Source organism: Spermophilus citellus (assembly GCF_964194105.1).
Source record: "Spermophilus citellus genome assembly, chromosome: 3".
NCBI classification, from domain to species: domain Eukaryota; kingdom Metazoa; phylum Chordata; class Mammalia; order Rodentia; family Sciuridae; genus Spermophilus; species Spermophilus citellus.
The window spans coordinates 4,494,158-4,520,575 of record NC_138184.1 but is presented as its reverse complement, the minus strand read 5'-3'; the positions used below and the strand labels follow the sequence as shown (position 1 = coordinate 4,520,575).

At 50.3% G+C, this 26,418-nt stretch overlaps 1 protein-coding gene across 3 annotated transcripts in view; it reads left to right on the top strand.

The window, feature by feature from the left end:
• INSR (insulin receptor) overlaps positions 1-26,418 on the top strand; it is a 124,280-nt gene that overhangs the window by 86,642 nt on the left and 11,220 nt on the right. Inside the window, exons 6-15 of one of the 3 annotated variants that reach the window (XM_081286201.1) lie at positions 515-729; positions 1,910-2,036; positions 3,675-3,925; positions 5,364-5,531; positions 8,636-8,837; positions 11,183-11,218; positions 15,667-15,938; positions 18,461-18,600; positions 23,883-24,042; positions 25,565-25,667. In XM_081286201.1, the coding sequence (XP_081142327.1) occupies positions 515-729; positions 1,910-2,036; positions 3,675-3,925; positions 5,364-5,531; positions 8,636-8,837; positions 11,183-11,218; positions 15,667-15,938; positions 18,461-18,600; positions 23,883-24,042; positions 25,565-25,667 (1,674 nt within the window). The remainder of the gene's footprint in view (positions 1-514; positions 730-1,909; positions 2,037-3,674; positions 3,926-5,363; positions 5,532-8,635; positions 8,838-11,182; positions 11,219-15,666; positions 15,939-18,460; positions 18,601-23,882; positions 24,043-25,564; positions 25,668-26,418) is intronic. The other 2 variants (XM_081286202.1, XM_081286203.1) reach the window with 2 other exon arrangements.

Here is a 26,418-nt window from a genome sequence, read left to right as displayed (position 1 = left end):
GCGGGTCTCGACGTTTCCCTTTTCCCACCCGTCACCTGCTGGTGGCTCACTGGTTTTCTAAAGCTCAGATCTAACCAGGTCACAGAGCTGACGGAGAGTAAAACCCTGAAGGACCCCGCTCCCTGTGGAGGAAGTCCGGGTTCCTGGGTTGGTCTGGCCTGCAGTGCACTGGGGGCCGGGCCCACTGGGCATCCCCTGGGGCCAAGTGGCCTTCTTTGGTTTTCCCAGCTCCAACACCTCTTTCTCAGTCTCTCCTCCCTGCGAACCTAGTCTTGGTCCAGCCATGGTCTCGCCTCCCCTTCCCTAGGGCTGAGCTCAGACTCCTTCCTGGCCACAAAAATGAGCCGGCTTCCCTGTTCTCCTGATTCGATAAATATTCACAGAGTCTGTCCTTGGAAGTGGTTGGCACCGAGGTTGTAGCACGGGATGAGATCGACCCCCCCCACCCAGCACTGCCCTCTCAGAGCTGAGCAGGAGATGCCGCCAAGTGACCAGGACATGTGTATTCCTGCAGGAATTACTCTTTCTACGCCTTGGACAACCAGAACCTAAGGCAGCTCTGGGACTGGAGCAAGCACAACCTCACCATCACTCAGGGGAAACTCTTCTTCCACTATAATCCCAAACTCTGCCTGTCGGAAATTCACAAGATGGAAGAAGTCTCCGGAACCAAGGGGCGCCAGGAGAGGAATGACATTGCTCTGAAGACCAATGGCGACCAGGCATCTTGTAAGTTGTGCTGCTCTGGGGCTCCCTGCCTGTGGCCCAGATGGTGTGGCTGCCCTTCCTTGGCCACCACACTGGCCTGCAGGAGGCGCCACTGTGCCCTGGTGAGTGCGACTCGCCATGTGACGGGCGGGTTCGGCACCGCTCTTCTCTGCGTCTGGTGCTGGGAGATGCTGCAAAGGCTGCATGAATGAATGAGTGGCACCTTCTTGTGTAAGTGTCAGACTTGGTGCTGATGCCGAGGCTCCCGAGTGGACAGCATGCCCGTTCCCACCCGTGTCCTCTGGGAGACAGAGCCGGGAGGGTGGGAAGGGTGCTGAGGGCCATGCCCGTGAAATAGGGGAGGAGGAGGAGAAGCAGGCAGGAAGGGCCTCTTACAACAGTGTGGCTCTCACCTGTGAGTAGAGAGGGAGGATGGAGGACGGGGTCAGGAGAGCCTCTGTGCAGCTCCGGGGAGTGGAGGCAGTGGTCGTCTAAAGTCTTGCATGGCACCGGGAGGATCAGACCCTTGCCCAGCTCAGCTGTGGTGGAGGCTGACCGGGGAGAGCCCAGCCAGGCAGGAGAGTGTGGTGGGTGCTGTCTTTGCAGCTGCTGCAGCTGGAGGCTGTCCCTGGTCCTGTTGGGGAATTGGCCCCTTGAGGCGGGACACTGTTCATTGAGGGTTAGATTGGGGTGGAGGGCAGGAGGGAGATTGCATCCCAGGCCCAGGGAATGACTCAGCTGGGTCTTTCCAAGGTGTATTGGTCCCAGTCTGTCAAAGTCATTTGGCGTGTGTCTTTGTGCCCGAGGAGGAGCATCCTCTCCCATGTCAGCTTGCAAGTCCATGAGCAATGTTACTTCTGCAAAGTCCTTGTCTAGATAGCCATGGGCTGGTTGTCCTCACCTGGACACAGGCTGGGGATACCCAGATGTCACCCTTATTCAGCTTTGTCTGCCCAATTAATTGGTTGGCATGAAGCGCCACGTTGCACAACCTGTGCTTGGCTTCCAGTGCCTCCCCAGTCCACCCTCAGCAAGACCCGTGCTCTGCTCTGCTGCTGCAGGGACCAGACCCATTTGGGGAACAGCATGCAGACATCTCCCTCTGGCAGCCCTCCAGGAAGTGTGGGATCCCAAGCTTTGACCTGACACTATTCCCTACTGAAGTAGCTTGATTTTGTTTTTTTTTTTTTAACTTTTCCAGGTGAAAATGAATTACTTAAATTTTCTTTCATTAAGACATCTTTTGACAAGATCTTGCTGAAATGGGAGCCGTACTGGCCCCCTGACTTCCGGGACCTCTTAGGATTTATGCTCTTCTACAAAGAGGCGTAAGTAGAAGGCTGAAGAGTTGTGGAGTGGGGTGGAGCTGGGTGCTAGATCTGCCCCAGGGTGTTCTTCTCTGTGCCCCACTTTCTCCTTGTAGAATAAATACCTTAGGTATCTTTTATTTAAAAGAAAAGATTTTTTTTTTTTTGGTAATAGGGATTGAACTCGGGGGCACTCGACCATTGAGCCACATCCCCAGCCCTATTTTTGTATTTTATTTAGAGATGGGGTCTCACTGAGTGGCTTAGTGCCTCACTTTTGCTGAGGCTGGCCTTACATTTGCCACCTGCACCACTAGGATTACAAGAGTATGCCACGCACCTGCCCTTAGGTTCCTTTCAACCACCTTACTAGTTGATGGTATACAAAGTCAATAACACCCCCTTTTGTCAAAAGTAAAATTGAAAGTACAAAGTTTTTCTTTGGTCTGGATTTTTCTTTTCTCTCTTTTTTTTTTTTTTTTTTTTTTTTTTGAGACAACCATGCTGTGTTATCCAGGCTGGCCTCAAATCCTTGGCTTCAAGAGAGTAGCTAAGACTAAGGTATGGCAGGGAATCTGCACTCTTCCATTTGCCTGTTTGCTGTACCCAGGAGTGCAGTCTGCAGAATAGGTTTTCAATTTTTTTCCCCAAGAATTTTTTTATTGTGGCAAAATGGATATCACAAAATGTACCCTTGTTTAAAAGTACAGTTCTGTGGCATCGAGTATACCCAGAGTTGTACAGCTGTCACCCCCCTCCATCTCCAGAAAGCTTCTGTCCTCAGAAGCAGAAATTCTGAACACATTAAACCACGTGTAGTATTTTTTAGCATGTGATTGGGCTGGGACTTTTTTCCTTTTGTTTTAGTACCAGGGATAGAAATGCTGAGCCACATCCTCAGCCTTATTTATTTATTTATTTGGAGACACTAAGTTGCCAAGGCCGGCCTCAAACTTGCAATCCTCCTGCCCCAGCCTCCTGCACTGCTGCATTGTAGGCGTGAGCCACTGTCCCTGACTTAGGCTAGGAGTTTAAGGGAGGCAGCAGAGGTGGCCCTAGGAGTCATAGTAATCAACATTCCACATGTCAAGAGGTGTCACATGCCAGTCAAGAACTCCCAGATGTTCTGTTATATAACATCAGTGATTCATGGGCCAGTTGCTGCTGTTACGGATGTCCCCCCTCTTGGGATGTGGCTATGTCCTGATAACCTGAGTTGAAAATATTGTCCGCCCAAGGGCAGCGGCCACACCTCACTGCCCAGACACCCTAGCTCTGCAGCAGGCACACTGCGGTGCTTGGGCTCTTCACCTTTGTGAGTTGCCTGGAGCCACCAGTTATCACACTGTGGGTGGCTAACCCCGGAGATCAGAATTCAGATCTAAAGGAAGTCCACACCATCTTTGCACCATCAGAAAGTTGAAGATGGTGAGTGGGACCTCGGGCTGTCATTGTGGTCACTGAGATGTCAGGGCTGGGGGCTCCTTGCTCTTTGGCTGCTGTCATTTTTCCCGGTGGCAGAGGGTTGTTAGGTGGGAAAGCAGCAGCCCTAGGGCTGGAAGTCTCCCCCCACCACCCGTGGGGCTCTGAGAAGTGGCCACGTCGTGACCTCGAGGGACTGCAAGGGTAATAACCCTTCCTTCTGCTTTGTCTCAAAAGCCCTTATCAGAACGTGACCGAGTTTGACGGGCAGGATGCATGTGGCTCCAACAGCTGGACCGTGGTGGACATCGACCCCCCTCAGAGGTCTAACGACCCCAAGCCCCAACACCACCCCGGATGGCTGATGCGGGGTCTCAAGCCCTGGACCCAGTACGCCATCTTTGTCAAGACCTTGGTCACCTTTTCTGATGAGCGCCGGACCTACGGGGCCAAGAGTGACATCATCTATGTGCAGACAGATGCCACCAGTACGTATGTTTTGTGAATATGGATTTGTTCACAAGGGGGGACCCTGCCAGTCGCTACGCAGGGGACTTCTTATGGCTACTGGCTTCTACAGGAGCCGAGTGCTGAGGGGGATGTGTTCACAAGATGATGCGGACCCACAAACCTCCTTAGGGGGAGTACACAGTGTCCCCCTTTCCTGAGCTTCATGCTTTCTAGGACTTTGATCATGTGAGGTCAGTCACAATCCAGAAATATTTGATGGAAAATTCCAGAAGCAAACCATTCATAGCTGTCACTCACTCACTGTAGTGAATGGGTGTAGCTGTTCTATTATGGCTGGTCTCTCTTATTGTGGCTGATCTTTAATGAGTTTCTACCATAGGGAGGCCATAGTGTGTTCAGGGCTCAGGGCTGTGTGAGGCTTTGGGCATCTGCTGGGGGCCGCGACTACATCGTCCATAGATAAGAGGGCAATCGTTTATTTTTTCAATCTATTAAATTTTTCAAACATTCGCAAAGCTAGAAAGAATGGCTGACTGTCCCTGGCTTCCATGTTTTGCCATTTTTACTGTGTTTTTCCCCTTCGTTCCTCCTCCTCCTCTAATTTTCTTTTTTTACTGGAATGTTTCCTAGCAATTAAGTTAGTTTTGCAAAACCCAAGTCTTTCTCCCACAGCAGCCCTTCTCAAAGAGTAACGATTCTGCCTCTCCAGGGAGCGCTAGGCAGTGTCTGCTGGCGCGGGTGGTTGTCCCAGCTGGGGGTGGGGATGGCTGGTGTTCGGCCAGGAGAGACCAGCGACGGCTCCCTGTGACAGAGCCTCGTCCAGCCCCAGTGTCCGTAGGGCAGAGAGCGAGCACCCTTGCCCCATGGCTTTCAAGTCAACTCTGCTTCCTGGGCTGGTCCACTCGCAGCCCGTCTCCCATCGATACCACATGCTTAGTTTCTAGAAACTTCCAGCATCTGGGTCCTTTGTACACTCTGCTGTCTCTACCTTGAGTGCCCCCTCCCTCCCCAACTCCCTAGGTCACCTCTTTTTTTGAGGGGAATGGTTTGTGGAGCCTAACGCTGTGCATTGTGGGGGATGTTGGATGACAGCTGGTGGCTTCAAGTTTGCCCAGGGACCAGGTTCAATTTGGAGCCAACTAGAACCAATAGCATGAGTCTGTTGGTCTCTTCCCAGTGCTCAGCACGGAGCTTGGCGCGTGCTGGAGCTCCATCCTTGTTCACCAAGTCAGTGGGGGAATGTGGCCACGCCGTCTGTGGTGCAAATGGACTGTGACTTGGTGACCCTCGCCTGGCCTGGCCTGGCCAGTGTTCCTTGTGTTGGCAGTTTTCTCCGATGTTAAACACACTGCAGCCGCCGCCTCCGGGTCCTGTAACTTGGGTGTCCCTTCCCCTCTTGGTGCACCCGGCAGCCTGCTCCTCCTCACGGTCGGCCTGCTTCCTTCTCTCTCGCAGATCCTTCCGTCCCGCTGGATCCCATCTCGGTTTCGAATTCCTCGTCTCAGATCATCTTGAAGTGGAAGCCCCCCTCGGACCCCAACGGCAACATCACGCACTACCTGGTTTACTGGGAAAGGCAGGAGGAAGACAGTGAGCTGTACGAGTTGGATTATTGTCTCAAAGGTGAGTACGGGCAGCCGTGGTGGGTTGGCCATGCCGTGTGACACTTATGGGGGACACAGGTGCTGTCTCCTGCTTCCCAGGGTGCGTGCGCACGTTTTCTTACACACTAAGAAAGTCCACATCTTTAAACACTATGCAACTAGACACTCTGAAGACTGGTGTCAAAACCAGGTGCAATCAGGGTCACGTGATGTTCCCTTTAACAGTGAGCCAGGGTAGGGCAGGGTTCCCATGAGATGATGCCACCTCGAGAAGTAGTGGCCGCCTTGGCACGTGTAAGCACACTGCGTCCCCAAGGTCCCCAAGGATGCTTTCTCAGGGTCCCGGTGCTCAGTGGTGCTCGACTCTTGTCTTTCATGTCTTGGCACCATGTTCCCCTGGGGTTCTCTGCTTCCCCTTCCTCCCCCACCACCCTGTGTCGCTGTGTGAACCACCCGAGATTCTCTGCCACACCAGAGCCAGCTGGGCTTGCAGAGAGGTCCTAGGCCAAGCCAGTGAGGGACTCTGGTTCCCGGGTTTAAAGGGCTGGAAACGGCAGGGAGCGGTCAGCACTCTCTGCTCCTGTGCCTTCCGCCAACACTCTATGCTCACGACAGTTGTTTTTTCAGTCTTTAGTCTTGTTTGCTGCAAGGTCCTCCATCCATCTGAGGGAGAATGGAGAAATATTTGAAGCCTCGAACTAGTTGGTATGCACTAGTTAAAAATATTCTAAAACTGGGTTTGTTTTAATTTGTATGAATGCACAACAACTGCACTTGTACATATTGGTGGGATACAGTGTGACGTTTCCACACACGTACACAATGGGTAAAAGTCAACTTTGAGTAATGAGCATATTGATCATTTTTGTGATGAGAACCTTTAAAATCTGATCCCTGAGTTTTTGGACAGTGGCTGCAGAGTTGTAGGGACAGGATACAGTTCTGGTGGTATTCCACGGCACAGATGAGTGCCATAGTTGACAATAGAGGACGTTTCAAAAAAGCTAAAGGTGTTTTTTGTTTTGTTTTGTTTTCCCCTAAACCACATAAACTGAAGGGCTCTTTCCCTTTATTTATTCAGTCTCTAATTCACTTTCTTGCAATGTTTTCAGCCTCGGTGTCCTCAGTCCCTGACCTGCCCCAGGGTGTTGGCCCAGCCACCCAGCCCTTACAGTCTGCCTCCTTTTTGGGAGAAGGGGTGGGGGACAGCTGATCTCCGGGAGCCGTCCCAGCTCCCAGATCATGTGCTATATGTGTGTCTCTGACATCATCCCTTCCTCAGCCCAGGGCTGCCAACTGATTTACTCCTGATGCTTTATATAACTCGAGAGCAAGCCTGGGCCTCGGCTCCGCTCCTCCTGTGGGCTCTGTCTGCCAGTATCCACTGGCAACGTCAAAGCTTTCCTTTTTTTTTTTTTTCTTCTTTTAAAGAACAACTTTCATTCTGTGAGTCTAGGTCTGATTACCATGTGACTGTTTAAGTGTCACTGTAGGTGTGTTACTTTGTTTCCACAATTAAACTCGGTAAGGACGCATCCTGGAGGATTCCGCTCTGGGCAGTCCCTGAGTCGGGGCTGGGAGGGTGGAGTCCGTGTTGGAGGGGACAGGGTTCCAGCTGGGGAAGACGAGGAAGCTCTGGAGAGGGACGTGGCAGTGATCGGCCCATGTTGTGAATATACCTGATGGCACCGTAGTCTGCATTGCAAAACGGTTAAAATGGGGAATCTTGTGTTCATTTTGGACAGTTTAAAACAGACATAAATGCACACTAGATGAACTCCCCAAGGCCAGGAGTAGCTTTCTATTAGTGTGGCTTAAAAAAAAAAAATTGTGGTTAAATACACTGCACAGAGTCCACCATTTAACCCTTTCCAGTGCACAGTTCGGAGGCGTTGAGGGTGCTGGCGTAGTGCAGCCCCCCCCCCCCAACCTCAGGACTCCAACTGAGACCCATGGAGAGCTCCCTGGGCTTCCCCAGACCAGCACCCCCTGGTCCACTGACATGTGTACCTTCTTCATCTCCTGGAACCACACCTGTGTCCCATCAAACGTCCCTTCCTCCCAGCTGGAGCTGGCCTGCGGAGCAGCGTCCTGGCTCCTGGCTGTGGAGCCCGGCTGAGCGCACAGTGTGGGTAGCGGGAGCCCCAAGGACTTGACCTTGGGGACTGAAACGGGCAACCAGAACTTTAAAAGCAGCAGCTTGGCAATGCTAGGGCCCCTGGGGGAGTGGGTGCTCTTGCTCTTTTCAGTTCCCTTTCCTGGGCCTACCTGAGAGGTTTTGAACCCGACTTCCCTCTGGCCTTAGTTCAGGGAGTCCTCGACCATGGCACTCTGGATGTGGGGGGCCGGCCATTCTCTGAGGAGGGGCCTTCCCGAGCATTGTGGGGTGTTGAGCAGCATCCCTGGCCTCCACTCATGGGCACCCCCAGTCCAGGTGGGACTCCTCGGATGTCTCCGGAGGCTGCTTGGTGTTTAGAGGGCGGGGTGAGAATGACCCCTCAGGGGGGAACCGCTGGTCAAGTCTGACTCTAAATCCACCAGTGGACCCCTGGAATTCTGGATGGAGTTGGCTTTATCTTCTCACCACTTCCCATTTGCGTGACTGATGGGTTCATTTGTTCTCTCTACTGTGACAGCCCCTGTTTCCCACTGTCCTTTCCCTCGCCCCACTCTAGATACATGGGTCCCTTGCGTTTTCCATATGCCAAGAACATCCCTGACTCGGGGCCTTTGCACTTGCTGTTTGTACCAATGGAAGCACTCTCCATCAAGTTGTGTGTGTGGCTGAACTCAGACTGGCTCAGCAGTTTTCTTCTCTGAGACTGTTCCGTATGGCGCCTGCGGGCACCCTTGGCCCTTCTGTGCCATCTGACCCTGGTTTACTGGTTTATTGTAGAGCATGGAGGCTTCTCCTCGATTCCTAACACTCTCCAGCCCCGCGACATTGGTGTCAGTTTCTAAAACACACCGACGTGCTCTCCCAGTGAACACTGGCAAGTCCCTCCAGAAAGAGGAGCTGGACCCTGGGCCCTGTCACCTGTGTCCAGCCTCTCTGAGAAGACCCTTTGCTCTGTATGAGTGTGTTTTGGGGGAGGCTTGAACCTCTGCCTCTGCCTCCCTTAGGCTTGAAGCTGCCCTCGCGCACGTGGTCCCCGCCGTTCGAGTCGGACGATTCTCAGAAGCACAATCAGAGCGAGTACGAGGACTCGGCCGGGGAGTGCTGCACCTGCCCGAAGACTGACTCTCAGATTCTGAAGGAGCTGGAGGAGTCCTCGTTTCGGAAGACCTTTGAGGATTACCTGCACAACGTTGTTTTCGTCCCCAGGTTCGGCCTCTTACAGCCCCAGGTTCCCTTGGTGTCTCTTGGCTTGGTGTTCGGGGGTCAATACTTACAGAATGAGAGGAGGTGGACCCCAGAGACCACCGCAGGTGGGTGGAATGTGAGCCGAGCCTCTCCCGGATGGAGCAAAAAATCTTGTGATTTTTACCATGTGGTGGTGCACACCTGGAATCCCGGGCACTTGGGGGGCTGAGGCAGGAGGATCAAAAGTTTGAGGCCAGCCTCAGCAACTTAGTGAGACCCTGTCTCAAAAAGGACTGGGGTTGTGGCTCCCTGGGTTCAATTCCCAGTTAGGGAAAAAAAAAACAAAAAACAAAAAACCTTGAGATTTCAACGGGACCATTTCCAACAAGAGTAAATAATCACACAAAAGGGAAAATTTATATAACCTGACATTTACCTTTCTTACTGGATCACTCTCCACCCTAGTTGTGAAACAAATTCCATTTGATTATTAGGCAAAGCTTGAGAAAGGCCTGCCTGCGCCCCATACTTGATTTACTGCTAAATCTCAAACTCCGTCCCTCCCCTCTTTCTGAATTCATGTAAGATTCATCCTTTCGGAATGTTCCAGAGATCCTCAAAGCCCAGCGGCTTCTATTTAAATAGGTTGAGTTTCCTTAAGTGAGGAGAGGCACTGGATGAGGTGTCTCTGGCGTCCAGAGGAGGCACGAAGCAAAAGTCACTCAGAGCTTTAAATCCACTCGTTTTCCTCTCCTGCAAGGAAAGTCCCACGTGGATGCAGCGTTTCCCCCACGCACCCTTCTGGGCGTCAGTGTCGGTAGAGCTGTGGAGCGGTGGGGGGCAGGGACTCTGGAAGCCCCTCAGGAAGGCTGGCTCCCTGCCCTTCTGTGAACTGGCTTGCTGAGGCTATGTCACCTTGTCCCTCAGCATCCTCGTCTGTAAAATAGACACAATACAGTTGACTCTTGCTATCTGTGGGGATGTTCCAGGACCCCCAAGGACAGATGCTCAAGACCCTATGTAAATGGCGTGGTGTTGGCAGAGACTTTAAATCAAGGAATAGTGACAGGAAAAGTCTGCGCTTGCCAGGACAGAGGCAGTGTTCCCTGCAGACACGTGCCATCCATGGCTGGTGGTCTCCCCTGTGGAACCAACCCGTGGATGCCGAGCGCTGCCTGCAAACCTTCCTGTGTTTGGGGCTGTGACAGTGAAGGGGTTACCAGGATTCTCAACCTTCACCACTGACATCTGGAACCAGGTTGTTCTGTGAGCAGGAGCTGACCTGCGCTTGGCAGGACGTCGGCAGCATCTCTGATCTCCAAACACCCAATGCCAGTAGCATCTCCCACCCCAGACCTGACAACCCAGAGTGCTGCCAGATGTCCCCGGGACTGTGGGCTTGGAGTGTCTGTAGCTGGGCCCCTACCTACCTCTCCATCCTGTTGTCCTTCCCCCAGGACTTGAGCAGGTGCCCCCCAGAAATGCCTGACGCAATTGTCCTTTTCCAGAGTGGAAACCCCAGAGGGCTTGGCCTGGGACAGAGTTCTAAAATAATGTCCATGCCAGCACTGACCAGTGCTGCCCACCGAGCAGATGTCTCCCAGAACCTCAGAGTGTGAACGCTGCTGCTGTCGTGTCGTCCTCTTTGCATTTTTCCCCATGACCCCGAGTCCAAAAGAGCATCCAGTGGTGCCTCCCAGGCATCAAAGCACTTACTGTTTACTCATTAAAAACAAAAAGCTGCTAGACTTGGGGAAATGGCTAAGTTGGTTGAGGGAAAGTGTCACCAGATTCCACATCCTAAAGGCGTCCCAGAAGACCGAGTCTCTGGGGAGTATTTCCTCTGGCTCCCCATCCCCCTTGTTGGCTTCCCTGCACTTGTTGGGGAAGAACCAACCAGTGATGGGAGGCCAAGGGCAGGATTCATACCTGTATTAGTCTGTTTTCTGATACTATAACAATACCCAAGGCTGGGTCTTTTGGAAAGAAAAGAGGTTTATTTTGCTCACAGTTTGGGAGGCTGCAAGTCCAAGATCAGCTAGCCCCCATGATCCAGACCCCCTTGGCCACCTCCTATCATGGTGGATGGCATCATGCATCCTAGGAGTGTGGGGGAGAGGTCACATGGTGAGACAGGAAGCCAGAGACAGACGGGAGGAGCAGTAGTGAATTCCCACTAGGCGTCACCTCTTATCACCATGTTGAGGGCCAAACCCCAGCATGTGAACCTGGGGTCACACTCGGACCACATCCGAAGCCAGCAGGGCTCTCACTCGCCCAGGACAAGGCCTCCGGCGGGGTGTCGGTCAGCAGGCCCACCTGGTGAAGTCCACCTGCCTTCAAAGTGGTTGGTTTTGTTTTCACAGAAAAACCTCTTCAGGCAGTGGTGCCGAGGATCATAGGTACGACTCACCCGGGAGACGTCCAAGTGGCCCTGTGGCTCTCCAGTGCCAGGCCTGTGGGCCAAGCGGGCAGGGGCTGTGGTGACCTTGGAGGTCTCGGGGGGGGGGTGTTCTGTGGCTTTCTGCATGTGGTGGGCTGCTTGCTGAGACTGGGCGCTTCACAAATCCACCGATCAAACGTCTTCACTCGGGAACGGAATCCGGGCATGAATGTGGGGAAATCTTAACTAACACTTCCTAAAACGCCGATCAAGGAGTCCCTCCTGGACGGGGCCTGGGGCCTCGGTTCCCCGTGATCGCTCACCTACTGTGCCCTTGCTGGGCGTCCAAGCCACACTCAGCAGGGTGTCCCACTCTGGCAGTTTCCACTCCATGTGGGGACACTGATCCAGACGGAGAACTTTTTATTTGGGTGACACAGCAAGAGCAAAGGAATGTCACGCACTGAATCACGTTAAGGGACATTTCCCTTCCATGTGTCTTAATAAAAGGAGGGTCGTCCTGGAGGAGGGGAGGAGGAGAGCTGCGGAAGCCCACGCTGGGGACAGCAGGGAGAGTGGAAGGAAGTCCCTTTAGCTCATGTGGTCCCAGGTACCTCGTGGCCTCATCTGACCTCTAGTGGCCATTTGAAATATGCTCCGGAGTTAAGAAGTATTCAGAATTGTGGCTCTGGCTCCCAGGAGGATTGTTCACTCGTCCCTTGGGCGTGTTGGGGACAGGATCGTCCTCTGGAGAGGGCCATCTGGCACTGTCATGTTGAGCAGCCCCGGCCTCCACCCTCTGGAAAGTAGTGCCAACCAAACACGTCTCCAGACGCTGCCAGAGGGGTGGGGGCAGAGGCACCCCTGCCTGAGACCAGGGTGCTATATGAGACTGGGGGACATGCTGCCTCTGCGGAGAGTGGAGGATGCGGTTGAGACTCTGCACGGGGGGCTGGAAGGCAGGCTGGTCCTATAGTTGTAGTGAAGCAAACGTGGACATTAAGCAAGTCCCACACTTGGTTCCCCAGTGCACAGGAAAGTCATGTTCCCGCTGTACCATGGAGTAGTGAGTATGCGAAAGCAGTGTCTCTTAAAAATACCGTAATTAGCTGGGCGGGCACGGTGGCACATGCCTGTAATCCCAGCCGGCCTGAGACGAGAGGATCGTGAGTTAAGGCCAGCCTCAGCAAAAGCGAGGTGCTAAGCAACTCAATGAGAACCTGTCTCTAAGTAAAACACAAAATAGGGCTGGGGATGTGGCTTGGTGGTCAAGTACCTCTGACTTCAATCCCCAGTGCCCCCCCCCCCCCAAAGTACCTTAATTAGACTTAAAAGATTTATTGTTTAAAAAAAAAAATCGAATTGTTGAAAAAAGGTGCTGACAGATTTACCAAAACAAGGTTACCACAGACATTTAGTGGTAAAAATGAAGCGGCATGTCATAGCTGATGTCCTCCTGGACATGCCCTGTGGCCGGCTGACAGTCTTGTCTCCAGGTGTTTAGGTGTGAGTTTCTTGGGGCTCTGAGTCACGAGCCTCTGGGCTCTTTTCCCCAGTCTCATTCATGCCTGTTCGGAGGCTTCTGGCTCCTGCTGGGTTGGATGTGTCTTAGGCTCAGCAGCTGCTTCCTTTGTCACCTAAGAACGCTGCTGGGGTCTCAACACCAACACGCCACAGAGAAAACCTCAGTGGCTTACCCCAATTTAGGATCTGTTTCCTGACCACACATTTCTGACAGAAGAGCAATGAAAACCAAAAGTAACTTCAAAGGCTGGAATAGAAAATGAAGTCTGTCACTTAAATATCTAGAATTGGAGCAGAAACTGAAACTTCCATTAAAGTCTATTTAAAAAGTAATGAAAACGTGGATGTTGCGTATCTTAATGAATCTTGCCAAAGCTTGGCTTTAGTAGAATTAGTGGATGTAAATGGATTCATGAATTAAGAAAATAAATTGGTAAAAATTAACAAAATAAATATACTGAGAATTGATATTAAAAAAATGTATAACGTAAAGGGAAAACCAGAGAATCTAGAAAGTGGTATAAAACTAGGATCTGAAGAAAATAGTAATATTCCATATTATCTGGACAGTGAATACATTCATTTAAAATTCTCGGGGGGGGGGGAAAAAAGAGGCCTCTTATAAAACTAGGAATAGACTACTTCAAGATAAATATTACCTAACAGCCAAGCTGACATCAATCTTTAGACTTACTAGAGTTAGGGAAAAAAATCAAAGAAGCCCAATATCATTCCTACTGAGTTTGTCTTTAGCCATCTGACCAATAAGACATGAAACTAGCTAGAATCGTAGTGAATGGAGCAGGAGAGGCTGAGGTGTAGCCCAGTGGGAGACCACCTGCTTAGCACGCACAAAACCCCTTCCCTAGCTGTAAAAAAATAACAAAAACTAAAAAACAAAATCATTGATTTGCAGAGTCTAGTTCAAGGTAGGTAAACTGTAGCCCATGGGCCACTGGCTGCCTGGTTTGTAAATGAACTTGTGTTGGAATATGACCGCATCCACCTGTTTACCTGTCATCCCCAGCTGCCTTTAAGCTATAGCAGAACTGGGCATGGGACAGGAGGTATGGCCTGCGATATATATGCTATCCAGCCATTTGTGGGAAAAGTGTGCTAACCCCCTTTCTAGTTTTTTTTGATTCCATGAAAACTTTAGACTGAGCAAGCATTTGGGGAAAGTAGATACAACATAAATAAACCCAAAGTTAGTATATACTTACAATAATTAGAATATAAAAATAGAGAAGACCCCTTTTACAATTGCCATAAAACTTCAGTACACCCGTGGTGTGATAACCCCTATCTAGAAATACCTAGAAAGGCGGCAACAGAGATTTTTTTAAGTGATATATCAATTTTTACAAATTCGTGTGAACAAATGTGTTTTAAACCATTTGAAGTTCACCAGCAAACAGCCAGCTGGGGTAGATTATACGATACGACAGGTAGAAGGTTAATATCCTTAGACTTTTGTGTATGACCTTAGAGTCAAATGTCTAAATCACGTAAGATCCAAATGTCTGAATAAACAGTGTGGGAGTCACAGGAAGGAAGGCGCTAGAGAGTCACAGAAAATTAGACAAAGGACGAAGAGGGACGATTCCCAGGAGAGAGACAAAGAACCCACCAGGAGAAGGGGATTGCCACATCCACATGAGGAGCTTCAGCTGTCAGTAGGTGATGCTGGGTTAAAATCTCAGGTTGAAAGTTGGGGACTCTCGACTCTTAACCCTCAAGGTTGCTGAGGTTGTTCTGAAGTAGTGTCTCAGGGACCATCCGGTGTGAGAAGCACCAGTCAGTACGGTTCCCAGCCAGCAGTAGAGCCATACGTGTTAAGACGTGGAGGTTTCACATCCTCTTGAACCTAGTGACATTTTCTAAGAATCTACTTTTAGGAACTCCTGAGACAATTGGAGAAAGATGAAAGCAGTATTTTTAATAGTAAAACAAACTTGGGAGTACTTTTCAGGAGGGTGGTGGTGGATAAAATCCAGGGCCTCGTGCCTGCGCAGCATGTGCCTAGCACCGAGCCACGCTCCTGGCCCCCAGGGAGGACTCGCTGAAAAACCAGAGGCAGGCTACGTGAAGGGTGACTCTTGCGTTAAGTGGAATATTTTATGGCCAATCAAGGTTTCCAAATTTCCTGCAGGGAGCATGTGCTCCCTTTATAATTGATTGGGGAAATCCCTGACCCTGAGAGAAAACACTGCAACCCTAGCCTACTTAGGACATTATGTTTTAAGGAAAATATTTAACGAATGCTTCCAACAGGACAAGCAAGTTGCACAATCCGCTTGAGCCTCCTCGTTACCACACAGAATATTTATAGGAAGAGTTATTGCTCAAAGGAAGCCAGGGGCCAGTTGCATTTCCTCAATTCTGAGACAGTTCTTTAAGGGATGGGGAGAAGCATGTCACCTGGATGGCTGGTCTTGGAGTGGCTCTGACTCAACCCTGTGATAAGTCTTTTACCTGGATTAAAGCTTCCTTCCTCAAATGTTCTAGTACCTAGTACCCTACACGAGAATGAGGAAATTGATGGTGTGGGTCACAGCTTGGGCCACTGGGCAAATGCCCTGTGGCAGGTCTCTGGAATAGCTGGGCTCATGCCTGCTTTGGGCATCTTAATTTTTTTTTTTTTTTTAAACACTGACCCTGGTGGCCTATTTCTCTACAAATTGAAAACCTGGAATTGAGCACGTTGAAGGGACTATGGGAGGTGGCTATCGCTGAGGGCCCGGGGGCCACCCCTCCCTGGCAGGGTGGGTCTGCCCTCCACTGAAGGTCTCACAAGGTCCTCTGGGTGTAATTCTTGGCGATCTGCATTTTAATCCACACCCCCCTGCACCCCATTCTTCTTGATTCCGCTGGGATTCTCTCCGGCGTCGTCTTATTTGAGTTGGTGATTGCGTGACCCCATGTGTTTTGTCGCCTTTACAGACCGTCTCGGAAACGCAGGTCCCTGGGTGTCGAGGCGAACGTGACGGAGCCCGTGCCCTCGGCCCCGGCGCTCCCCAGCAGCTCCCCCAGCGCGCCCGCCAGCCAGGAGGAGCACAGGCCCTTTGAGAAGGTGGTCAACAAGGAGTCGCTGGTCATCTCGGGCCTGCGCCACTTCACCGGCTACCGCATCGAGCTGCAGGCCTGCAACCAGGACGCGCCCGAGGCGAGGTGCAGCGTGGCCGCCTACGTGAGCGCGCGCACCATGCCCGAAGGTGGGCGCGGGTGGAGCCGGCCGCTCCTTGGGGTTCTGTGTCCTTGTTGGTTGGTGTTTTGAGGTGGGTTCTGGTTGTGTCCCGCGGCCTGCCTCGGCCGCCCCAGTAGCTGGGGCCACAGGTCTGGCCACCACACCGGGAGTGTTGGGTTTCTAATGACAAGAGTCACACGTAGCTGATGGTGTAAACCGTGGAAAATCCACGCCAATGGGAAGAGAGAGAGTGGAATTAAGAAACGCGACTGGCACTTAGAGCCCTGCAGAGAGACGAGTCCCTGTGTGTTTCTGTCTCCATGACTGGGCACAGGGCCTCCTATAAGTGGGATCACACAGTGTCTGGTTTTGATGTGTATCTATTATTCATTTTCACGATTTAGCCAACTGCAGATAGAACGTATTCAGAACAAAAAAATGGCCCCAGTGCCGACTTCTTGTCCTGATGTTTCCCTTGTCATTGCTGCTTAAACAGCACAATGTGACAACGGGGTACACAGCGTTTACACCATGAAGATTTTAAAGACAACTAGAGACCATTCAAAGCCCACTGGAGGCTGTGGGCAGACATCCTTCACTTCACAGAACCTCCACCTGTAGGTTTTGGTCCCTGTGGGGGGCCCTGGAACCCATCCCTCCTGTACTGAATGACCACCACAGTGTGTGCGCACGCCCACGCTTGTGTGGAAGGAGAGAGGTTCATTTTAAGTAATTGGCTCCTGCAGTTTGGAAATCTGGATAAATCTAAACTCTACAGAGTTGGCCAGCAGGCTGGAAACCCCAGGGGAGGGTCACGGTTCAAGTCCAAAGACCATCTGTGGCCCAATTTCTCCTTGCCTGGGCGGCTTCCGCCTGTGTTCTCTCGAGGCCTTCGACTGACTGGACGAGGCCCACCCGCACTGTGGCCTGTCATCAGCTTTACTCAATTTACCAATTTAAATATTGATCTCATCCAAAAAGCAGCTTTTCAGAAGGACTCAGAACAATCTTCGGCCCATATCTGAGCACCATGTACTACATTGACACATAAAATTCATCATCACGTGTAGTAAGAAAGGTTGAATTTAGTCACCCCTAAATTCCTAACATGAGCCCTGATTAGTCTTTTTGTTTTCCCAGAACTTTATTTACTCAGATGGCTCCACCTGTACAATTTTTGTTCTTTTTTTTCTGTTTTTTTTTTTTTTTTTTTTTAATTGTGACTACACATAACATGAGATTTACCATCTTAGCTGGCACACTGACGTGCACAGTCCAGGGCGTGAAGCACGTTCACACAGTACAATCCCGACAGCTCTCCTCTCCCCACACTTGAGCTCTGTCCCACATCACACTGACCCTGTACCGTCCCAGCCTGGCTCCTGCCTCATTGCCTCCCATCTCTGTGGATCCCCGGACTCCAGTGGCCTCCTGTAGGTGGGGCCCCTGGTCTTTGCTAGTTTGTGCCTGGCTGATTTCACTTAGCCCGATGTCCTGCTATTTCGTCATGTTTTTGCATACTGCAGAACATTCTTCCTTTTAAAGGCAGAGTAATATTCCTGCAAATCACTTTCAGCTCACTTTATGAGGAGGCTTGTGAAGCGGTGTCATGGGTTGATGGCATGGTATCTCAGCTGCGAGTGAGCCTTCATGTTTGGTTAAAAGTCCTTTCTCAGTGGTCTGTCGGTGGCTGTGTTGAAATGTCCCACTTAAAAAGTAACACTTAGATGAGCGGCTTGACACACCTGTCCAAGTATTTCATTCAAATCTATGGGTTGAATTGGAATTGCTTCTTCAAAGTCCACGTGGTGTGACAACCCATTATTGTTACAAGGATCCTCCAGAAATGTATCAATTTGTCAAAGCACACATTTGTCATTCATGTTCAAAGTGCTTTTCACAAATCATCTATTTAAACCCAAAGAAAAATGCAGTCTAGTTTATAGCGGGCAATCAGTGTCAGTTTCCTAGTTTTAATAACGTACAGTGGTCCTCCCTACCTAAGGGTTCTGCATCCCCCCATCAAACAACCACAGATGAAAAATATTTAGAAAAAATTTCCATTTGTCATAATTCCATAGAGTGCAGAGTAGTGATGTGCATTGTATGAGACAAGCCATCCAGCGGTTTAAAGTCTACAGAGGATATACTTGGGTTCTGTGCAGATTGCACCACTTTGTAAGAGGGACTTGAGCATCTGTGGACTTTGAGATGTTGGGGGGGGGGGGTCCTGGGACCAGTTCTCCTCACATGTCCATCCTTATCAATACCATTGATAATGTATGTGGGTATTTTATTGGTGGAAGCGCAGGAAGAGTCCATGGAACACCTCTGACCCGTTTTTGCAACGTGTAGTGAGTTTGAAGTGAGAGAAAAGGTGGGTGAAGAAAATAACCCAGAGACCTTTTCTGACCACCGTGGAGTCTGACAGCCCGTCCTCTGACGAGGAGCAGGACGTGGGGCAGTCAGTGTCACAGTGCCAAGCCGTCAGGTGGCAGCGGTGAGTGTGATCCGAGTTACAGCCCAGCCTCTAACTGCTGCTGCTTACAGCCAAGGCAGATGACATCATCGGCCCTGTGACCCACGAAATCTTCGAGAACAACGTTGTTCACTTGATGTGGCAAGAGCCCAAGGAACCCAACGGTCTGATCGTGCTGTACGAAGTGAGCTATCGGCGCTACGGCGATGAGGTAAGGGTCTTGGCTTTGGGCTCACACCATCCGGGTCCCCCCCTTCCTCTGCCTTGGCTCTGGCCCAAGGGCTTCCCCCAGATACTGTCCTTAGGCTCAGAGCCACACAGCATGGCTGCCCACTGCTCCCAGTTCCGTCCCCAGTCTCTCTCGCTGCCTTGAGCTGTGCCCTCCGAGTTGGGTGCAGGCTGCCTTTGGTCTGTGGGGCACAGTTTACTCACCCTGAACGGGGTTGAGGCAGCACAGTCTTATCTCCTGGAACTTTGAGAGTCCTCCCATAGCCAGGCCCGCTTGGGACCACATCTACTCTTGAAACCCAAATGTTCCACTCTAATAGGGAGCCTATTGGCCTGTAGAAAAGAATAAGGACACATGGAAACTACTTGTGGTCCTCCACTAAAAAACGTAAATTCTAGAAAATAGAAGTGCCCTTGCTGAAACAGTCATCTTTACCAGTCAGGGGGGTTGTATTTGCGCTTTTTGGACACCCATTTTTACTTTATTGAAGAAATCTTTGTGGTGCTGGTGCTGGGATCTAGCCCAGAGCTTCGCACGTGCTGGGCCAGTGAGCGCTCCACACTAAGCCTCGTCCCCAGCGTGACACCCGTCCCTTCCCTCAGGGCTCAGCTGGTCTTATGTTGGCACAGACCTAACGTATGCTGAATCCACACTCAGAAGTGGCTTTCTTCGGCCTAACACCGTCTGCCCCTATAGCCTTTGGGATCAATGCATACTGGCTACACAGGGTTTAATTTGCCACGGAACCATTGTTTCTTTATAGACATTTTGGTTGCCTTGAGTTTCCCTGTTCTAGGTAAAATGCTAATTTTATCTGCAAAGCGTTTTAGCTCTTTGCCTAAATAGCTTAAGGTGTTCCGGTCAACTTGTGCTGTATAATACGCTGCCCCAGAAGGCACAGGTTGAAGACATTTATTCTTTCTCTCAATGCTGAGGGTCCTTCTGGTGTTTCTTTTGCCCTAAGCTGGTTTGACTGGGGCTGGTGGTCTCACTGACACATCTGGCTCACCTGGGGCACTTGGGGCCCCACCTCAGGTGTTCTTTAGCAGGCTGGTCCAGACACTTTTCAAGCCTCTGTTTGTATAACTTTGCAAATGTCCATTAGCCAAAGTGTGTCCTGTTGCCAAGCCCAGAATCGGCATGAGAAGGGGCTGCTCACGATTTCATAGATACAGGGAAGTGTGATTCACTTATATTATCCTGTAAGCATTAATCCCATTGTCCTAAAACAAAAGTGATTCAAATTTGGATTAGTCCCCTTTTCCTTACTGTAGACAAGCACCTGAGGCTGGATAACTTCATAAAGAAAACAGGTTTATATAAAGCTCACAGTTCTGGAGGTTTGAAGGACTGAATCTGGCGGTGGTCCTTTGTTGACAAAGTCCCAACCAGACATGGGGCGTCGCATGGTGAGACGCAGGGAGTATGTGGGTCTTGTCTGTCTCCTCCTCATGAAGTCACCAATATTTTACCATGGGGCTCCACCCGGTGACCTTATCTAATCCACTCACCTCCAGAAGATCCACCTCTAAACGCAGTGGTCAGAATAAGTTTCCATCCTCTTATTACCTCTCAAGGGGGATGCAATTTCAACTCAAAAGCCTTTCCCCTATTATTTGAATGTTTTTGTGTGTCCCCCACAAATGTATTTAAATAATAGGGAAAAGGCTTTAAGAGCAAGAGTTTTATCACCAGCAAAAGAATATAAGTCATCAAATGGTGTCTATCTCCTGGAGAGTGGATACACAGAATGTGGCATCTCCATAAAACTGGTGATGTACACCATTTTAAATGGTGTTTGGAATGACTTTTGTCCATGTAAAGCAGACGTTGAGATTACAGCATCTGAATTTTAGATCCTTTGTGCTGTTATCCCCCACCTTCCACCAACAGTTGAGAACTCCCCTTCTCCCCCATTTAAACTAGCCTAAGACAGAGGGAAAACTCCTTTGTTTCCATGGCTGGATCCAGGATTCCTTCCTGTGGGTTGCATCGTAATATTCCTGGCTGGCCTTTTGTGGTCACAGTTATTCCAAATCTCGAGAGAGAGAGAGAGAGAGAGAGAGAGAGAGAGAGAGAGAGAGAGAGAGAGAGAGGGAGGGAGAGGGGGAGGGAGGGAGGGAGAGGGGGAGGGAGGGAGGGGGGAGGGGGAGGTTACAGCCACCTTCTTAATAACCTTTCTGTAGACACTCGATCATTTCCAACTTTGTCCTTAATTGCCTACTGTTTTGACCAAGAAAAAGGTAGCATGAAACTTATTTATATATATTCACGATTCACACTGTGGGAGAGGAGAAGTGCCATCCTTGAGGAATTCATCTCTAGACTTCCAGTGGATGCCTGGGGTTGTGGATGGTAGGGATCCCTAGGTATGCGGGGTTTTCCGGGCATGTGTACCTGTGATAAAGTCTAACCTACAAATTAGGTACCGTACGAGGTGCCAACAATAATTAATAATAAAACAGAACAGTTATAACAACGTGCTTTAATAAGTCACATAAAACGTGAGTTGTGCATTTCTGAAAATTTCCACTGAACATCTCAGCCTCTGGGTGACCTTCAATAAGCGAAGCCAGGTCGGGGCGGGGCACCACTGTAGGTCTTGCCCCATTTACAGAACTCTCTCCAGCATCGGCGGGTAACTTTTTCCTCCCTTTTGCTAGTTGAATAGACAGATTGCCTCTACTTGATGGCTTTGCTTCATCCTTAAACCATGTGTCCAAATCGTTTGTCCTTCACCACTTCTCCTGCCTGCCCTCTGGGTACTCTGTCCCTAGGGGTTAGCTTCTGGCCCCAAATCTGGCTTCTTTCTCCCTCCTGGGATCAAGGAACCAATACTGACACTGAGAGTTCATTGAGTAGTGAAGGGGGTTGACTCATGGCCAGAGAGCAGCAGAAGAAAAGATTGACTCATAAATCATCTTCTCCCCAAACAAAGGATGAGGGTCCTTATTATAAGAGTGAATGGAGCAGGGGGTATTTTAGTTACCGAGTGGAGGATTATTTATGACTTTCTACTGTGAGGAGGCTGGGCCCCACCTTCCTTTAATCTTATATGGGCCAGTTCCATAGGCTGAAGGTGGACGGGCCAAGATGGCACCGGGGTGGGTGCTCCTCTAGGGTAATGTGTGACAATGAGGTGGTAATGAGTCTGGGGTGAGTAAGAGGTCAACACGGCATCTCTTAAGGCTGGAGCTGGCCTTGCCCGGCTCCATCCTGCATCCTGCTCTCTGCTGTCCCTGGCTCTGCAGGCTGGTCTTATCTGAAACCACCCCTGCTTGGTGAAGAGGAGAGGCTTTCCGGGAGTCGAGGGCTGGCTGTCTGGTGACGTGGGACGCCCCCTCCAGGGAAGGAGCATCAGTGTTCGGGTGCACGGGCGTGCTGATATCTTTTGGATTTTTCGTCCCCTTTCTGTTATTTGCACAACTTTTTACGCAACCGGCTTCACCCTTGGTCGGGTTTCGGTTCTCCTTTTGCATGTTTTGTTGTGGTGACGGTGGAGGGCGCTTGCCAGGCTCTGGATCTCTCCATCCGGTGCCCTTCCTGCTCCCGCCCCTCAAGGTGTCTGGGTAGGCCACTCGCTGCAGGGAAGGCCCTGCTCCTGCTCCTGATAGCAGCTCTGGGGTTTCTATATTTGCTTATTTGTCCCCTTCTACTTGGTGACTCATTCTACTTGGAAAAACCTTTGGACTAGAGTCCCCGCCCCTGCCCCTGCCAATGGGCCAGTTTGTTTTCTTGCTATGATTGTCACATGATAAGCACCGGAGAGTGTACATTTCTTTCTCTTCCCCACCCTCCTCCTCCCCAAATTTTCCGTTCTGCTCACGCTCTGCTCTGCTAGCCATGGGGCTGTTTTGGAAAGTTTTTGAGTTTTGGCCTGATGCTTGCGGGTCGCCCCGACAGATAGCCCAGAGAGGCTCCTGTCTCTCCTGACAAGTCCTGGTTTATCTCTAGCTACGTGCTGCTGGTGGGGTGTGGGCCCTGCTTTATTTGTCTTTTCCTAACAGACATTTGGGTAGACTCCAGTTCTTTTCATGATGATGAAAAAAATATATGAAAAGTCAATCCATGGGAAGGAAAGGGCTTTTAAAAAAAAAAAAAAAAAAAAAAAACCTGTCCTTAGACATTGAACTGTTTGGTTCTGCTGGAGCAGGGGCTGGGAGGTGTGAAAAAGATGGAGATGACCGACCCCCAGGGCCCTCACTCTGGCTGGACACTGACTTTGCTGGAGGTCTGGCAGAAACTGCCCCACAGTGGGCGACCTCAAAGAGAAGTCTAGATGGTTCTGAGTTTGAGGGTTGACCTGCCACTGAGCAGCGTGAGGTCCAGCCTGTCCTGCAGGCCACATGTGGCTGCCTCCTGTTGCTCTTGGCCCCTGAGCTGAGGATCACCTTTACATTTAAAATGGGGAAAAAGCAAAAGAATAAGGAGAGATGTTAAGGGAAGGGTGCAGAGTTTCATCTAGGACAAATAAGCTTCAGGGACCTATTCCCTGAGTAGTGACCGTATGTGATATTTCAAAATACTGAGGAATGGATCTGGGGTAGGAGGAGGGGAGGCAGAGGGAGGTGGGATAATGGGCCCCCAAACACCTCTGTGTAGGAGGGGTAAATTCTAGTGGTTACTCACAGGGGAGTGACTGTTTAGAGCAGCTCATTTTATGCTTTACACAGAACTAGAAGAAAGAGTTTGAAGTTCCCAACACAGATGATAAATGTTTAAGGAGAGACAAATGCTGGCCACCCCGAGGTGACCCCTGCAGGTTGCACACACAGGTTGAATCACCACCCCAGACGTCATGAATGCGTGGCGTTACAATGTGACCATGGACTTTTAAAAATTAAACTAAAAAGGAATACATCCAAAGTGTTCTCACAGGAAGACACTGTAAGCGTGAGGTGACACTTGTTTGTGGCCTGCTTTAATCTCTCTACAGCGCATACACATAACGGCACACGGTGCCCACAAATACATGCCCTAGTGCCCCTTTAAAATAGGGTAATTGTGAAAGAATATTTTATGACACAGGAAAAGCACACAAAGCTCGACTTTCGGTGTCCCCTGAGTTTTGCTGGGACTCTGCCGTCCTGTTTGTGGGAGGTACAGATTTGCTGGTGGCTCTTATGTGTCCGTGGCAAAATCAGATCTGCTCTGAGGAGTGAGAAGGTTCAGCATCAAGCAGTTGGCCGTGACCGTGGTGCGTCATCCACAACTTGGGTGCCCCAGGTGTGCAGAACTCAGTGGCCCCGTCTCCTTCCTCCTAGGAGCTGCATCTCTGTGTCTCCCGGAAGCACTTTGCTCTGGAGAGGGGCTGCAGGCTGCGTGGGCTGTCACCAGGGAACTACAGCGTGCGCATCCGGGCCACCTCCCTGGCAGGCAACGGCTCCTGGACAGAAGCCACTTATTTCTACGTGACCGATTATCGTAAGTTTCCTTGGCAACCTCGGGTGGTTGGGTCTGGGCTTGGCACCGTGGGCATGGTAGGACTTTTCTAGTGAATGACCCCTGGGGACGTAGGAATGCTGGCCTGACCTTGACCCTTGTTCCACCCGCTGCTGCTGTGTACCTAAGGCTGGGTATTTGCCCTCTCTGAGCCTGCACCTGGTGCTCTGTATTTGTGGGATCCACATCTCAGAGTCAGCCAATCATAAATTGAAAATAAAAGAAAAAATCAGATCCACAGTGAATGTGCAGATTTTTTTCCTTATTTCCCCTAAAACAATAACAACATTTACATAGCGTTTACATTGTATCAGGTGTCCTAAGTCATCCTGAGATGAATTAAAGTCTGTGGGAGGATGCGCATAGATTCTATGCAAATACTGTGCCATTTTATATAAAGACTTGAACATCCATGGAGTTTGATATCCACAGGGGTCCTGGCACCAATCCCCTCAGATACTGAGGCACAGGTGCACACAGGGAAAATAACAGGACCCACGTCAGGAGGTCGAGGGAGTGTCCATGCCATGGTGCATGTCCAGGGCTGTCACAGGGCACCTCTGTGGTCACATCGGTCCCACTGCTAGTGTTTCCATCTTTGTTAATAGGTGGGCCACGTCCCCGGGGAGGAGGGCAGAACGGGCCTTCTCTACCTTGGGTACAGCAATGAACAGCGAAGCGTGAAGTGTCCTTGGGGTGCTGCCTTTGGGTGAGCCAGCCCCTGAGGACTGTGGGGCAGGGGCAGCTGGCTGATCAGGCTGTGCGTCCTGGAGGTGGTGACATCTTGATCAAGATCTTGAAGAAGGAATACATAGAGGCCAAGGGGAGATGGGTTGAGCGTGCCTGTGGCAGGAGCCCACATGCACGTGTGGACACAGGCATGAGCAAAGCGATTTGGAGGGAGGGAAGATTCTGAGCTGGGTGGGACGGGACGTCTCTCTGGCTGGGTTTCACGTGCTGGGCACCATGAGGGTGCAGAAGTGTCAAGTGATTCTTGCTGGGCTGGCTTGGGTCAGGGTCAGGGTCAGGGTGCATGTGCTGATGTTCTACAAATCCCATCCAGTCCAATCCAGAGTTAGCAAACAGCCTACAAGCTTACGCACATGATGGTCTCCACAAGACACCCTCACTTCAGACACTAGCTGCAAGCTTGAGGGCCCCAGGTCACCTGCACTTTTGATCCAACTACTTACAAATTTGGGGGTTCACATGACCCCCTTGGATCTTAGTGTGGGTCCCTGGCTGACCACCTAGATTCTGTGCTGGTGAAGCTGCCCTGGGGTGGGGAAGAGAAGGCTGGCCTAGGGAGGGGCTGCGGCAGGGGGTTTCAGGAACACAGGCTCTGAGCCCTGCTCAGCCAAGTGGTGTTTCAGGATTACGGGGGGGGGGGGGGGGGGTCTGAGTAACCAGCAGCAGAGAGAGGCTCAAGGTCAAGTATGGCTCCAAGCTGTGATTTTTGATGTGAACCACATATTTTCTCATTCTCTTTTCTTATTTTTTTCAGTAGATGTGCCATCAAATATTGCCAAAATCATCATTGGCCCCCTCATCTTTGTCTTTCTCTTCAGTGTTGTGATTGGAAGCATTTACCTATTCTTGAGAAAAAGGTGAGTGCGGTGGTGTGCCGGCAAATGGTCAACAACTGGCTCTCGGGGCGGGGGGAGGGGATATGCCTGGATGCAGATAGGGGTGTAGCTAAGTTTATTATAAATTCCATCTTTTATTGCCCTTCCAAATCACTATGGGATGTACAACGTGCAATTTACAGGTACTAATCTTAATATGTAATATTCTTGATCGAGAATTTCCCCTCTCCTGTTGATTCTTAATGATTTTGTTGATTTTTTCCCCCCTAAACCTGCATACCCATAGCCAGCCTATGGTTGCCATCAATGAACAAGTATAGCTACAACATAAATGTTGATTTTTTTTTTTTCGCATTAAAGAGTCAGATCAAAATTAAGTAAGAAATGTATTTTCATCAACGGCATGAGCAACACCTTTGCTGAAGCATGGTTTTTAAATCCTGGAAGAATATCATCTCAACTTTTGTGGGTCGTGAGCAATGTTGGGTACTGAAATGACCCACTGTCAAGTTGAATCTGCATTATTAGTAATACTTTATCCATTGCTTTTTTAAGTTGGGAACAAACAACAGAAAGTTAGATCCATTCCTGGGGCCAGGGTTGTGACTCAGTGGCAGAGCGCTAGCCTAGCATGCGTGAGGCACTGGATTCGATTCCTGGCACCACATAAAAATAGAAACAAATAAAATAAAGGTATTGTGTCCACCTACAACTAAGGAAGAAAAAAAAACCTAAATCCATTCCAACTTGTAGTGTTTGCCCATTTCTGAGG